This window comes from Mizuhopecten yessoensis, unplaced genomic scaffold (assembly GCF_002113885.1).
Source record: "Mizuhopecten yessoensis strain PY_sf001 unplaced genomic scaffold, ASM211388v2 scaffold9253, whole genome shotgun sequence".
NCBI classification, from domain to species: Eukaryota; Metazoa; Mollusca; class Bivalvia; order Pectinida; family Pectinidae; genus Mizuhopecten; species Mizuhopecten yessoensis.
The window spans coordinates 220,823-235,690 of NW_018407955.1; the positions used below are offsets into that span (position 1 = coordinate 220,823).

At 34.9% G+C, this 14,868-nt stretch overlaps 1 protein-coding gene across 2 annotated transcripts in view; it reads right to left on the reverse strand.

Moving 5' to 3' along the window:
• Window position 1: 1 nt before the first annotated feature.
• The window catches only part of LOC110457582 (fibronectin-like), a 17,755-nt gene continuing 2,888 nt past the window's right edge, over window positions 2-14,868 (reverse strand). Inside the window, exons 2-19 of one of the 2 annotated variants that reach the window (XM_021508915.1) lie at window positions 11,350-11,640; window positions 10,772-10,933; window positions 9,850-10,146; window positions 9,391-9,651; window positions 8,406-8,600; window positions 7,958-8,059; window positions 7,199-7,371; window positions 6,373-6,568; window positions 6,055-6,210; window positions 5,577-5,711; window positions 5,028-5,173; window positions 4,039-4,137; window positions 3,533-3,614; window positions 3,135-3,308; window positions 1,859-1,987; window positions 1,558-1,669; window positions 1,102-1,175; window positions 2-149 (exon numbers count right to left, since the gene is read on the reverse strand). In XM_021508915.1, the coding sequence (XP_021364590.1) occupies window positions 97-149; window positions 1,102-1,175; window positions 1,558-1,669; window positions 1,859-1,987; window positions 3,135-3,308; window positions 3,533-3,614; window positions 4,039-4,137; window positions 5,028-5,173; window positions 5,577-5,711; window positions 6,055-6,210; window positions 6,373-6,568; window positions 7,199-7,371; window positions 7,958-8,059; window positions 8,406-8,600; window positions 9,391-9,651; window positions 9,850-10,146; window positions 10,772-10,933; window positions 11,350-11,640 (2,837 nt within the window). In that variant the 3' untranslated portion in view covers window positions 2-96. Of the gene's footprint in view, window positions 1,176-1,557; window positions 1,670-1,858; window positions 1,988-3,134; window positions 3,309-3,532; window positions 3,615-4,038; window positions 4,138-5,027; window positions 5,174-5,576; window positions 5,712-6,054; window positions 6,211-6,372; window positions 6,569-7,198; window positions 7,372-7,957; window positions 8,060-8,405; window positions 8,601-9,390; window positions 9,652-9,849; window positions 10,147-10,771; window positions 10,934-11,349; window positions 11,641-14,868 lie in introns of both variants that reach the window. The other variant, XM_021508914.1, reaches the window with a different exon arrangement.

Genomic DNA, 14,868 nt, shown 5'->3' on the forward strand with positions numbered 1-14,868 from the left:
AATATTAAATAATGTATGAACATAATATAAATAAGGTGACAACAACGATACATAGTTATATAGTTATCAGGTAGAAAGATGACAAAATAATGGAATTCAATGATAATTAGATAAATAGGTTATGCAATACGTAGACAACATGTCAAAACCTGAAAGGCAAAGTGACAATAGTCAATTTAGTAATCAAACATGCACAACATAATCTAAGCATTTATTATACTGTATGAAATACAAATCATAAACATGACGATTTATCAAAATAGACGACACCAAAAAAAATGTGACATCAAGTCGGTTTATGACAAAAATAGACATTCATTAGCAAGGCAATTACAAGACGGTATATAAAAACAGCATATAGGCAAGACGACAACAAGACAGTATACGACAAGACAATATATGAAAATGGACATCACATAGGCAAGACGACAACAAGACATTATTTGGAACATTACATAACATAATCTGGGCAATTACAAGAAAGTATATCAAAACGACATCACATAGGCAAGACGACAACAAGACAATTTACGACAACAAGTCAGTATATGAATCTGGACATCACATAGGCAAGACGACAACAAGACAGTATACGACAACAAGACGTTATATGGAACTGGACATCAGATAATCTAGGCAATTACAAGACGATATATGAAAAAATTCACATCACATAAGCAAAACAATAATAAAACGATATATCAATATTTATAACTAAGCAAAACAGTAGCAAGACGGTATATCAAATATACAGTACGTTAACAAGACGATAATAAAACTGTGCTTAACAAACGTTACATAAGAAAACGGACAAAACGATAAACAAAAGCAGACATAACATTACTAAGGCAACAGCATGGCATTACTTATACGTAAACACCACATAACCAAGAGAGCATCAGACATCAGAAAGCAATTGCAAGTAAATTTGTATCAAAGAAAAAGATAACAGTATCAATTCCTATTTAGTCATGTATTCCATCCAACTTACCTGTTATATTTAACTTTCCTAGATTTAAACAAAACATTAATAAAAGAAAAAATCATTCATAATAAGGCAGTTTGAACTCAACAAATAAATTAAGTTAAAATGACCTATACCTTCCAGGGTTGAAAATGGTCCATATTTTGATGACAGTGTACAACCTCCAACAGTACATATGGCCGCCTTCAAACTGCAAAAGAAATTATTTGACTTGCTATTTAATAAAAAAAAAAGGGGGAAGAAAAGATATACCACCATTCACACTAAGACAATTTTAGAACTTAATTCGTTACAAAAGTAACTAAAGTGAAATGAAATCAAAACGAATCACCAACCGCTAAACACCAAAACAAAGCAAAATAAGATTTTCTGGAAGGAAAAATAAAACCGGTTGACCCGGAACCGAAATCAGTTGTTTCGGGAGAAAAAGCGAAATTAGGTGTTGGGGAAACAGGGTTCATTCAAGCACTTACGATAACTTATTATAAGTTAATGAATCAATATTAACTGGATGAAGTATTTTATTACAGATTGCAGAGCAATAATGTTGCAACATATATTATTAAACATACAAATAAGTAGATTCAACTTGTAGTGGTCCATTGCAATACTGTTTCGTTGACTGGCTGCAATTTGTCACTTTTCCTATCACAATGCGGAATGTGGTAGCCGCCTTATTTCCAGCTGTAAAAAAAACGATAATTTGTATTACCTTCTCAATTTTTATGACTTCTACGATATCTTTATATGTCTATATCATTTTCTTTATTGTTACCTCTGTTTCTTATTTATATTGAAACCTTTACCGATTTAAGCAATACGTCCTAGTAAAATATTGAATCGATAAATTGCTCAGGTTTTGTCAATACGTACCAATGAATGCCGAATCAAACTCGGATTTAGACATGGCCCTATACATTTGAGAGAACCCTTTCGTCTTCGCTGCTTTCCAACCGTCCAATGTACTTAAGTAATTTTCTGCCTTCGTTTCTGATTTATCGTCTTAAAAAACAACATCACATTTTCAATTATTAGTTAACCAAATATATATATAGATATGTGTAAGGACAATATCCGGACGCGAAGTCCGAGATATATTAAGCGACACCAAAACAAATGGAACTACAACATTAACCCCAAAATTAAACGGAGATGAGTTTATGTAAGCCTGAACGGTTTTCATTTATTACAACAAGAAGTACCAGTCATGGTGGCTCCCTTGCCAATCAAGCAAGTACGTATGTATAAGACAATTATTATGTAAGAGACAGTGATCAGAGATATCTGACATTGACATTTCATACTTCGAAACCAGGTTATGTTGATGACCTTGATATTGTGTAATGAAGATGAACGCTTCTCGAAAATAAGACATTGATTAAGTACTGTATATCATGTTACTAAGACCAGGTTCTTATAAAGCGAAACGTTCGTGAAAATTTTGTGGATTTAAGAATGTAAAACATTTTTAAATAGCCTAACGAGAGAAACTGTGAACAAACTCATAAAGATATACCTCTGACTTGCGCTTACAAGGTTTCTGGAGCAGAAATTATATAGTTTCAATGGCGATAACTCTAGCAAACATAGCTGAATCACAAATTCCTTTCTTCATGCACATTTACATCAGATGTATTCCGACTGTGCCAAATTACCAAATAATCCAACAAACATTTAAGGAGGGCTTGTACTAAATAATTAAAGTGTCAGGGGTCATAACTCCGGGGAAGGAATGTAGACGCATCGCTAATATCTTTCTTTGCACACGTTTGCGTCTGATGTAGTTATGCTGTAGTAAGTTACAAAACAATCCAACGACCCATTAAAAAGATATTGTGCTTCCAGGGTTTATGAACGGTTTCAGGGCCATAAGTACAAGAAAAACAGTCGAATCGCAAATTCTATTCTTCATTTCTATCTACATCCGATGCACTTTCCTGTGTCAAGTTACAAAAAATGAACATACAATTTAGAAGAGGTTACGCTTATAAGGATCATGGACAGACGGATGAACAGGAGGATTCCTTTATACCAGATACACTTTCTTTGCGGGGATTTAATTAATACAATTTAATCAAATGCATCCAGGTCCATACAACTCGTTTGTAGCAAAGTTTACTGGACATTGTTGTTGCTATCTTTAACTTACCTAGTCCTGTACATCTCTCCTTACACAACACGAGGGTGTAATCAACAATTGGGCCATAGACTATGTTTGTGAAAAATCGTTTTTCAATGTTGAGCGCAAACGTAGTGTGTGTGGCTTGGATGTCAATGTTAGACGTGGACGGAATGATTGATTCATCAACATCGAGAGGAGGAGCTGTAAGTTAAGGAAAAAATACTTTACGCACTTTTATACGATCTTCTGATAATCAAAGTACATTCTGCATCATTTGAAGTTTTAAATATTTGTTTGATTTATTTGCACAATGCTTCTATAAGTATAACAGTTGCTTGCAGTATGATTTATCGACATCAACAATGAATAGGAAGTGGATATAATATAACCAGAAATGTGAAATTTAAATATGTAGAAGTTCTTACGTCCAGCTGGTGCAAAGTACGTCATCATACTTTTTGTCCCTATAAGGATACTGCCAGTGGAATCCTCACCTACAGCATATACCTAAAAGACAAAAGGAAGGCATCAATACGTGGCGTGAATAATATCCTGATTATACTTCCAATATTTGTTCATCGACATGTTATTGCTAACGGGAATTGTTAAGAAAAGCAATTAGAAACTCTTGATGTATGTGTTTGCAGTAAGCATGCACGGCTTCAAATGAAATGCGCTTTTTCATAGAACACATTTTAATAGAATATCCTTTAAAAGCAGAAAAAAAGTATAACTACACAAAAAAACATACATTTCTTTCCTTTAACCCACTGATAGACGTTCAGTGTAAATGTATCTATTGTTCGTTAGGAGTTTCTGATCATGACGCTCGTTGTTTATCATAAGTTTTTCCATTTGCTTCAACCCTGTTCAGAATTAGACTGGAGAGATTGCAACTAAATGTTTAAGTACAAATTCAGCGATGCCTTACCTCTATTATGTAGGTATTCAACGGTACAACTGTTACGTTCTTTGTTACCGGATTGGGATCTGAATCTACAGCAATCACTTCCGAGTGCGAGGTTACGTTCTGAAACATAATTATTTTGCAGAGTTTGGTTTTACCTTGATAATGTAAACTAATTAAATCGTAAATTGATATTTTTGATAATGAGCTCCAAACAGTGTATTTGTTTTCCAGTTATATGACGCTGTCTGCGAGATTGTATATATTCTCACCATTATCATTGAGAATGCGAATTCCTACCCATCTTGTATATAGATGTGTATACAATTGTTTATCTTTATGTCAAACAGACATGTTATGTACCAAGTTGGTTTTACCGTTGCCAGCTGTTTGGCGAAGCGGGCAATGTGACGAAATGTTTCCCAAAAAAGAAAATTAAAAGGTGCAGGCTATGTGATATCTTTCAAAAGCAAAATTGTACACATCGTAATTGTTAAGAAAAATGCAACATAATTATAGAAATTCCTCAGTTTTATCATCAAACGTATGCATGAGAGATTCATATAACAGGCTCTGTTTTACATATCATTTAGTGGCATATTAGAAATCGCCATAATTGTTTAATTAAGATAATGCATGGCGATATTAGCATATCAAGTATATCTATAAAGTAAAATAACTCACAATTATCCAATCCATTACCATCGATTACTAACATTGTTACATAGCTAGATAAGTACAGATGCGAGTTACATATACCAGACGTTCGAAGTGAACCTGGTATTCATTGTGCATAATATTTTGTATGTAGCAGAGAGCCCACCTGGCAATTTACCAGAGAGGACAATCTGCAGACTTTATTCTCTTTAAATGATATTTTGATGGGTGCGGACAACAATGGAGCGGGCAACATGACAGAAATTACGGTAATTTCTGTCCGATAGAAATACACAAAAATCATGATAGAACTTTTTATCGATTATTTTTGTGCTTCCGTTTACAATCATTCTTACCCCTCCTGTGGAGTTGTAAGAAAACACAAACTGAGTGACGTCACTGTTTCTGTCCAATAACGACGGAAGCTGCCAGGATACTCTCACAGTAGCGAAGTTTGGTCCATCAGGTCGGGTAACCAGAAAGTTACCTACTGTATCGGGAACTGCAAGACAAAAGCGACATCTCAGACACTGTATAGATAGAAAACACCTGAACATGTAAACAAAAACCCCAGACCAGAACATCATAACAGGATTTCTTGAATAAGAAATACATGTATCGTATCAATTCCCAAGTCTTGATTTTAAATTAAAGATCTATATAATCAAATGATCTACGCATTAGCAAATGAATCTGCAGATGATTTCCTGATCACATTAAAATTGAAATGTCTTGAGTTATCCTCTATACTTCATAAAGCTGCCAATGACTAATCAGGCAATAAAATCTAGTCAAATTGTTGAATTTAATGTCGTTGATAGTATAGACCTTTTCGATTGATGGTTAAACGGACATAAGACTAAAAAAACCACTACACTTCTGAACAACGTTAGAGGCATATTTACCGATAGCTTGTGTTGTTGCGGACGGAAGTGCCTGTTGGAACCCGGAAGAACCCTTGTCTGTAACGGCTGTGATATTAAATGTGTACGTTCGGAACTCCTCTAGGTTTTTTACTGTGTAATCTCTGGTGTAGAAGCCTTAACAAAATACAAAGACTCATTCATCTAAAAGTCAATCTTTAGTTAAATATCACTAGATTGTGATGTTGAAATATTTCACGACGAAAGACATTATACATCGTATTCTAACAAGAACACAAAAACGTATATTTCATGTTGGGTTTTTGTTTGTCATTGGCCCATGTAAATATTTTCGGTATCGGCGCTGTTCGGGATAGAATGTTTGCGGATGTGTCAGTTAATAGTGCGCACTACCGATTTTGTATGATATAAATTATAATTATCTCTCGTATAACTGGTTTAATTTACAGTGAAAGATAGGGTTATGACAATGTTATAGATTATAACTTGTGCTACTAACCGCGTATGGTTTCCGTGCGATTTATTTCGGGTATTCCTGGTATTACATGCAGTTCAAACGTGGTGGGACCCGGCTCTAGTCCTGATATGGTCCATGTCACAAATATTTCTGTGGCACTCAATACAGACACATTCAAATCAGTGGGGTGCTGTGGAACTGAGAAAATAAACAAGCCATAAGAATGCAAATATTGGGCTGTCGAAAATATATGTATTGATGCTACGTTAAACACGTTATATTTATTTTTGTATAACTGTAAAGAACGATATTTAAATGATGCATATGATTATTATTTATTCAATGTATAATTTGCTTTACCTTCCTGGTCTGTTGCTGTGTATTCAGTAACAGGTACCCCGTCTCCTGCTGCGTTCACAGCTAACACACTAACAGTGTAGTTAGTATAAGGTAGGATGTCATGGACAGTGTAGTTGAAGACGCCATCTAGATGTATCGGAAGAACTACCACTGTCTGTTTGGTGCCAACAGGACAATCATAGGGGATTGCCACCCACTGAAAATATAGTGGTCATAATACTTATCGTCGACTGATTGATATAATTAATACGGTAATTTTCAACTGAAGTCATACATTGTAGTGGATTTTAGCAAATGTATAAATGTGACATGCAAATATGAGTTATAATATATTGATACTCAAAAAGAGGAAAATTAACCTTAAACGGATTACAATTTCGCAATAATGCCCCGGAATTCGATATATCTCATTGTTCAATCAAACAAAATCAAACAGCATACACTATCAAACTATTCTCAATTTATTTGTGTATATTTATATATCAGTTTGCACTACCCGTGTACTGATCTCTGTGTACAAGATCACGTTGGCGCCATAACAATATACTTCAAACAATCACACTTGCCTCAGTATATGAATTTTGTAAATACACTGCATTATGATATTCTTCCTAATGTCAATATCGGAACATATTAATTGTAGATTGCAGTGCAATGCATTTTTTAAGCACTTTTTCACGTGGTTCTATTTTTACTCTTGTTGGCCAATGTGTTAGCGTACACATATGCAAATTAGCGCAAATGTCCTTCCTGGGAAAAAACCGGCGCTGCGATAACCTTTACGCATTATATTTTCATTTTAAACGAAGGAAAGGTAAACAAGTACCAATGGACATGTATGACAGGCGAAGATGACTTCCTTGACACACGCGCTCCCATCTGTCACTGTGAGTCTGTACCCACTCAGTGCACCATTGGTAATCGTTGGTTTGGTCCAGTTCAAGGTGAACTCTCGACTCTGAATTTGTGTCACAAGTAAGGTACTAGGCGCCATTGAAACTGTAAAACGATGTGTATAAAGAACATCAGAGGATATCAACGCACTGCAAAAGGATTTTTTTATGAGATGTTAACAAATGTCAAAATATTGTTAATAGCATTTGTTAATGTCTATCACTATTATTACATAAATATTGCTTCGATTTTTTTGTCAATATTGTTTTTTTATTATCATCCTACAAAAATACCATCCAATAAGAAAACACATCCGTGCAAGTCAATTTTGTAATGCTCTGGGTGTTAATATGAATGTTAATGTTTATATAGTATTACCATTTAAATGGCTTAAGCAGGATAAATAGGTCAAGCAATTCAATGACAGTCACATGTAACATTTACCAATTGTTACTACTAGACTTGTTATGATCAGGATTTGCATGCTTTTAGTGGAAGCCTTTGTCCAAATCCTATATTTCTTTGACGACTGTAGATGTAATTATTCTTTTAAAGCCTAAACCGCAGATCTGTTTGGTAAATATGGTTAAGTGTGCTTGTTAGCCGCTACATATTACGACTTATATCAACTGATCGCAAGTTATAATGATTGCATTATCAAGGTAGTACCGCTACTGTATGGCATACTTACTGGCCGCGTCAGTTCGGCATTCGTATTGTTTGCTGTAGTCACTTTGGTTCCCGTATGTAACGGCATCATTAACTGAAGCTACACTAAAGGTGTAAAGTGTTCCTGAAATGAAAACACCTCAATTCGTTATACCAATACATGAAATGCTTTTGTTTATCCAAAGCTTATAAGGAAGAACAACTACACCTAGAAGACACAATTTCAAAATGACACAACATCAAAAGCGATTTTACATTATTGTCTTCTCTTGTCAATGAAATGATAATATTTTGTGAAAACACCACTCTTTAAATAAACTGATGCAGCTTTGCATTCTAAAGTGAAAACTCGATTAATCATGATAAAATAAATCATCTATAACCCTTTTAATTGAGGATGTTACGATGACAAATTAAACATTACCCTCAAATTCGGTAAGGGAACATGAATGTTAAACGTAACATCTTACCTGGTTTGAGACCAGCAACTACATACTCTGTCTTGCCTGATATTGTCGTATATATAGCTCCTGTTGTGATGCTTTTTACAACATAATACTGGATGTTTCCTCTCGGATACTCCGGAGCAGTCCAGACCAGGGCGATACTCTCGTTAGTGGTTGAATTACAAAACGTAGTATTTGATAGTGTAGGTGGATCTGGAGCTTCAAATGATAATATGGTAGCGGGTAACACATTTTAAACTGACAAGATACCGTAATATACATCTTAATACAATATGACAATAAACTAGGCAATGTCTTTTACAACCTTTAGTCCTGGGCTCTGAAACACAATCTGGTTTGGAATTTTTGTGGGTTTTTTTTAATCAGAGTAACACCTAACTTAACTTATAATCTACAATTCTCAAACGAAATTTGTTCGTAGTATTTGTGTACTGCATTCCTATATAAGTTTGTAACATTTACATTAGACATTAAGCGATAATGCGATGACGCCGAATAGTGGGTGAAAATTATTTTCACTCTTACAAATAGTTTTTTATTGTTAAATTCTTTTTTAAACACATAAGATGATTGCGGTGCAGTATGTTTAGATTATATTGTTACGCAATCACGCAATAAGAGCTATTAATAAATTTGAATAATTCTAACAAATGTAACTTATAATTGTGATAATGTTACAAGCAAAAAAAAAGAAAGAAACAAAAACAAAAAAAGAAACAAAAACATCTTAGTGCAAAATAGCCTTTTTATATTTTAAATGAATATATTCAAATAAAAAGAGGAACACGAACTGAGAAAAATAACAGTAAATTCGCTATTACAAAATATAATGACACTTACATCAATAAGTTAAACTGACCAGATGGTTAGAAAGAACTGAAAGGCTCATTGTACATGCGTATCGTTCTATGCGCATGTCATAAACGTGCGCAAGACTACCTTCGCATATCTTAAATAGTTTTGTTTTTCAGTGAAAATAAACACTTACTTTTTGATACCGTTGTGAATGAAGAATACAGTGGGTCACTCCGCTCATTACCACTGACAGCAGTTATAGAGGTGTTGTACTGTTGACCGTCTGATACATTAACACTGTAGGTTATTGATTCTGTAGTTACATTTGCCATGCCAAGTGTTGGGGTACTTATTACTTCATAAAAAGTTTTAACTCCTTTATGTAAGAACCAAGATAGCGTGATCACGGGTCCGTCAACGTCTGTTTCTGTAAAATCTGAGGGTGTGTGTGGTTCTGGAACGGAAATTCACTATTGAGTCCAGATAAAATGCATAATACAATGAAAAAACAAATGATTATTTTTTTTTTGTCTCAGTTGGTTTCCGTTTCCGTTTTTAATGAATTCAAAATTATAATGAGTTGGGAAATACATTATAATATACACGTATGAATAAAATATGTTAGATAAAAGATATAAATGTCACTACTTACTCATAGTAATTACAGATGGCACTGAGCTAATATTTTGCTCAGTCTTCCTACTTCCAGACTCGACTGAGTAGATATAGAAGGTATAGGTCTGTCCGGGTGTAAACCCCACAAGTTGTATGTCTGTGGATAGCAGAGCGTTGTAGGACACACTCCCATTGATGTGTGTGACCGGAGTCCAGCTCACCACGTACCTACTGACCTGATCAGTGTACTCCAATGGAGGCGGCGTCCAGCTTATGTTAACCGTTTCTGTTCCTTCAGTAACTAATGTAAGGTCAGTCACTGCCAGAGTTGACACTGTAAAGAATCAAGTCACATGGTACAAATAAATAAACTGAAAGTTATATCATTTCATGTAAAACGTAAAAAAAAATGTGCTGTAGTCTTACACACAATGATAATATTGGAACTCAATATTGACACAAACAGAACCAAGTGTAATCGAAGACAAAAGGTGTGGGTGTTCGGTTTACAATATGTGTATTCCAGCAGAAATGATGATGACTGGGGGTTGTTTCTGCGTGTAGATACGAATGGTATCAATACGTTGTGATGTTCATTGAAAATCCCATTTATCGCTAATGCCCTTTATACTAAAAGTGTTGTCGCTCGAAACAATCTAGTTATTTCTTCCAATATTAGCTATTCCTTGAATAACATAGCCAAAGACAACACAACTGGTAAAACTGCATCACGTTTACATTTCTATTGAAATCAGTTAATAAATATAACACTTTAGAAAACTGCTGAAGTTTTTTTTCATGTGTGCTGAAGGTGGGTTGAGAATAAAGAGAAAATAACTCTAATACTGCCATAAATATTTGCATGTGATTTCATAACAATTCCTATTATTTCAAGTTATGTTAAATACGAGGACAAAACCATGCTGATACGTCAATATATATATTGGGTCGATACCTACTATTAATACACATCCCTCCTGGAGTGTTGAAACCATTGCTGTCAAAGAAACTGGCCCTACATCTGCATACGGTACTAAGTCCGTTATCAGTTTTCGCACAGTTGGAGTTGTAGTCTGCGCATGCTATATTGCTAGCATTACAAGCAACACCGAGACCTGCGTCTGGAAATCAAAGCAGAGTAAAATAATACTTAGTTTTATTAATATGATACTTATCGACAAAAACGTGTAAAATAATTTCATTTAAATCAGGAATGTAATATAATAACTGTCAACTCTTCTGTGCTTGTGATGTGATTGATTGAAACATGTTATAAATGGATTCATTATTTAAATTGGTTATCTTTTTTTGAAGGTGTTTTAAACATACAAATGACAATGTTTTCATTAACATAAAACGCGATCTCCAAACGGCATAATCAGCATAGCGCATGGCATAAATATCATGCACACACACACACACCACTCTATATTCAACGCTTTCTTTAATAACATATGCGTCACTAAACCATTTGCCATGTAAACGTTATAAACAGATATAAATCATCCAATATACATACATACATGATTAAGCATACCCATTGTAATAGATTTACTAGCTGTTTGCACGTATTGCTCATATCGACGACTTCCATGTTCGATCGTTTTAACGTAGAAAGCATACTGCTGTCCAGATACGAATCCAATCAGTCGAACGTTTGTTGCATTACCAGCGCTGTAGTTTCCTGTTCCGTTGGGTAACAGGGGAGTCCAGTGAACCTCGTACCTTTTGACCTGTTTACTTTCAGGAGATGGAGCAACCCATTCTATCGTCACTGTGCTGGTACCTTCGACTCCTACCGCAAAACTTTTTGCGATCAATCCATTCACTACAAAATAGTTCACGGTAAACATATCAGAATTCCGACAGTTTTTTGCCACTTCTTTGTGAATAAATGTATTTTGGTGGAAAGGACATACCTAAAATCAAACCATGTTTGGACAGTGTCTGTTTTTGAGTAAGTGCTTGTAGTTCCATAAAAGACTAGTTATATGTATTGCTGATTCATGAGTCATATTAGATAACATGCTATTTATTATCTACCAAGTCGTCGATATAACGACACTTTTCACTGGTTAATTACCACGTGATGTTGAACGGTAGACAATGGACGTACTTGTATTATCTTAAGCCATACTAAGCACGTGCAACGTTATTTTCAAAACCCTCTCCCGCATATAGAAACAAGCGAGCCGCTTGACTTTTGTCCTATGTCAAATGATGGTACACGCATTTAAGTTTGCATTTATTTGAAGATTTGCCTGTAGACAAACAAAAACGTTACTTATTAACCTCTAGATCAACTTTAAATCTCAAAACTCACAGTCAACATGTTACGTCGAACTTTTGCGAAGGAGATTCGAAGTTGTGTTTGTTAATCTGCCAAATGTTGGTTTCGTGTGTTGACGAGAGATGTCGATAGATTGGTGGTTTCATTTCATTGAAATAAGCACTTGTTATAAAGAATGAGATCAGTCTTCATTGTTTAATCGTCTTTCGAACAAATGACAAATGCAAAAGGAAACATCGGTCCCATATATAACAAGTGTATATCCAGGTTAAATAGCCAAAATAGAACAATTATCTACAGGGTAAGAAATCATAAAAACGTGCAGCATGTTGGGAGACATAGGCATCACGTGACAAATGTTTGCAGGCGTAAATGTGTAGCATCCCTTCGATATATTTATATTATCTAGGTCACTTTGCGTTTTATAGGCGTATGGGTACTGAGGTAAACTTTCATTTCATTTTCTAGGTAGAGCATTCATAATCAACATATGTCTGTATAATAGGGGAGAACACATAAGTAAGGATTCGCAAATATTTGAAACAGTAATCAACTCTCCTCCGTTTTATATTCCGCCATAAAACGTTTGTTGATAATGTCTTAATCAATTCGTGTGAAAAACTTTGTTCGGAAAAGAACATATCCAAATTAAGCATGCAGCTAAGTCAGCAGAAATTTGGTTGACACTTATAAATACTTTCAGGAAGTATGCATATGTGAAGCAGGTCACTATTCCAATGCCTCAAAACCCGTGACGATTCGTTTATTAGTCTGACACTGTTGAAAAAGAAATTCTGCCAAGCAAAGTTCGTAGGAAACGGCAAACCCAGTTGAATGTTTTTTGTCATTTTGTTCGGAGTCCCTACGTGTGCTCCAATGTACCAGAAGACATTTGTATTTGAATGCCTAAATTGGGATCAAACTCGGGACCTTTTGTTTACTAGTCTGGTGCTCCAGGGAATGAGCTAAAGAGAAATTTCAGTACTCGAGTCAGTATATATATCTTTAAATAGTTATCAGCAACAAATCGTTTTTTATTACCTGGTTCTATATTGAAATATTTAGCTTATACAGAATTTTCCGACTATGGTAAAATACTTAGACCACTCATGTCAGCCCAGCAGTCTCATACTTAAGTTTTGTTTATTTACAGATCACTTTGTCAAGTCAAGAAACGCCTGATGAACCAAATTGAATGTGTTTGACTAGCAAATAATTAATCTTGATGACCCTACCTACAATAGCTTCTTAGTAACAACTTACACAGAGAGAAGTTCTGTGTCATAAACATTGACTCGAACTTTGAATCAATCACGCGAAAAGCGGTGACCGTGTCGAAAATAAAGACTAAGCCATTAACACACTGTTGGTCGGTACACCCTATTGTCATTGCCGATATTATCTTCGTTGAATTTTAGTGAAAATCCTAGGTTAATGTTTACCACAGCAATATACAATAACACATGTCGAATCACATAGGGGACAATAAATCAGGAGCTTGATGACCTGATCTACAATAGGTGCTTATCACAAGATAGAGCTGCGAATCCACAGTACACATGCCAAATCAAACAGAGGACCAACTTTCAAATCGAAGACGGAGAGGTGGCAAGGTTCATGATAAACACACTTTACTCATTATTAATTTAAGAATGATCGGTACCCTTTCTAATTTTCAAAATTTAAATAACTAAAGGGTTAACCAACCCCGTCGACTTATTATTTAACAGTGGTTGGCAAATATTATATTTTAATTACATCTTTTTGACCCCAACCTTATCGATGAGCCCTAGAAAGGCAAAAAACTGTATGGTGCAAGCAATACATTGTATGAGTATGCGAACCGTATTCATTGCAAAGTTTTAAAGGTGCTATTATAAGTGTTTTACTTCCGTTCATTTGGCTAGAAACAAGGTGGGAGACTCCTATTGCGTTTTCCTAATACCCGAGGTTTGCAGGTACCTTAGTAGCCACAGCAGTGGTCACTTTTAAGTAGTGGAATGGTTCATAATATACAGTAATTACTGATTATCAATTTGTTTTGAAATTCAAGACAGGGGATTTAGGCACCTCCTATTCTGCTTCAATAGCAGTGGTCACTTTTAAGTAGTGGAATGGTTCATAATATACAATAATTACTGATTATCAATTTGTTTTGAAATTCAAGACAGGGGATTTAGGCACCTCCTATTCTGCTTCAATAGTAGTTCAGACCAATTCATACATTTCCAACCTTTTGACACATATCATCACCAAGATGTCCTATATGGACAAAATACCTGTATAGTGCAGTGTCATTATTTGTTGGCTTACTGTTTCTATAAATAATATTCAAATGTCAGTTTCACCTTTGAAAATTAATCTCAAATAAGATTTAATAGCTCATCGNTACAGACATGGCATCATCACACAAAACTGAACCACCACAAGTCTCACTAAGTTCTGCCTCTGAAAATACAAAAATGCATGCCACGTTTCTATAAACTTCTAGCATTCACACAATGAGAGCGATGTTAACTGATATTTTTAAAGAAGAAACTATTTATCATTGACGAGTATGTAATTGATGACATAACTATTTTTAACTTCAACGATGCACACAACACTGCTATTTTTCAATCATCTCATGCATTCATGAATTAGATCTCCTTCCCTCTCTGTATTCTTTCGATACGTTTAATTTGTACATACGTTCACTTTTTTCCGAGGAGTATGTTTTTAATCTGTTATTTGATTATTCAATGATCTATTACAATGCGTCGACGT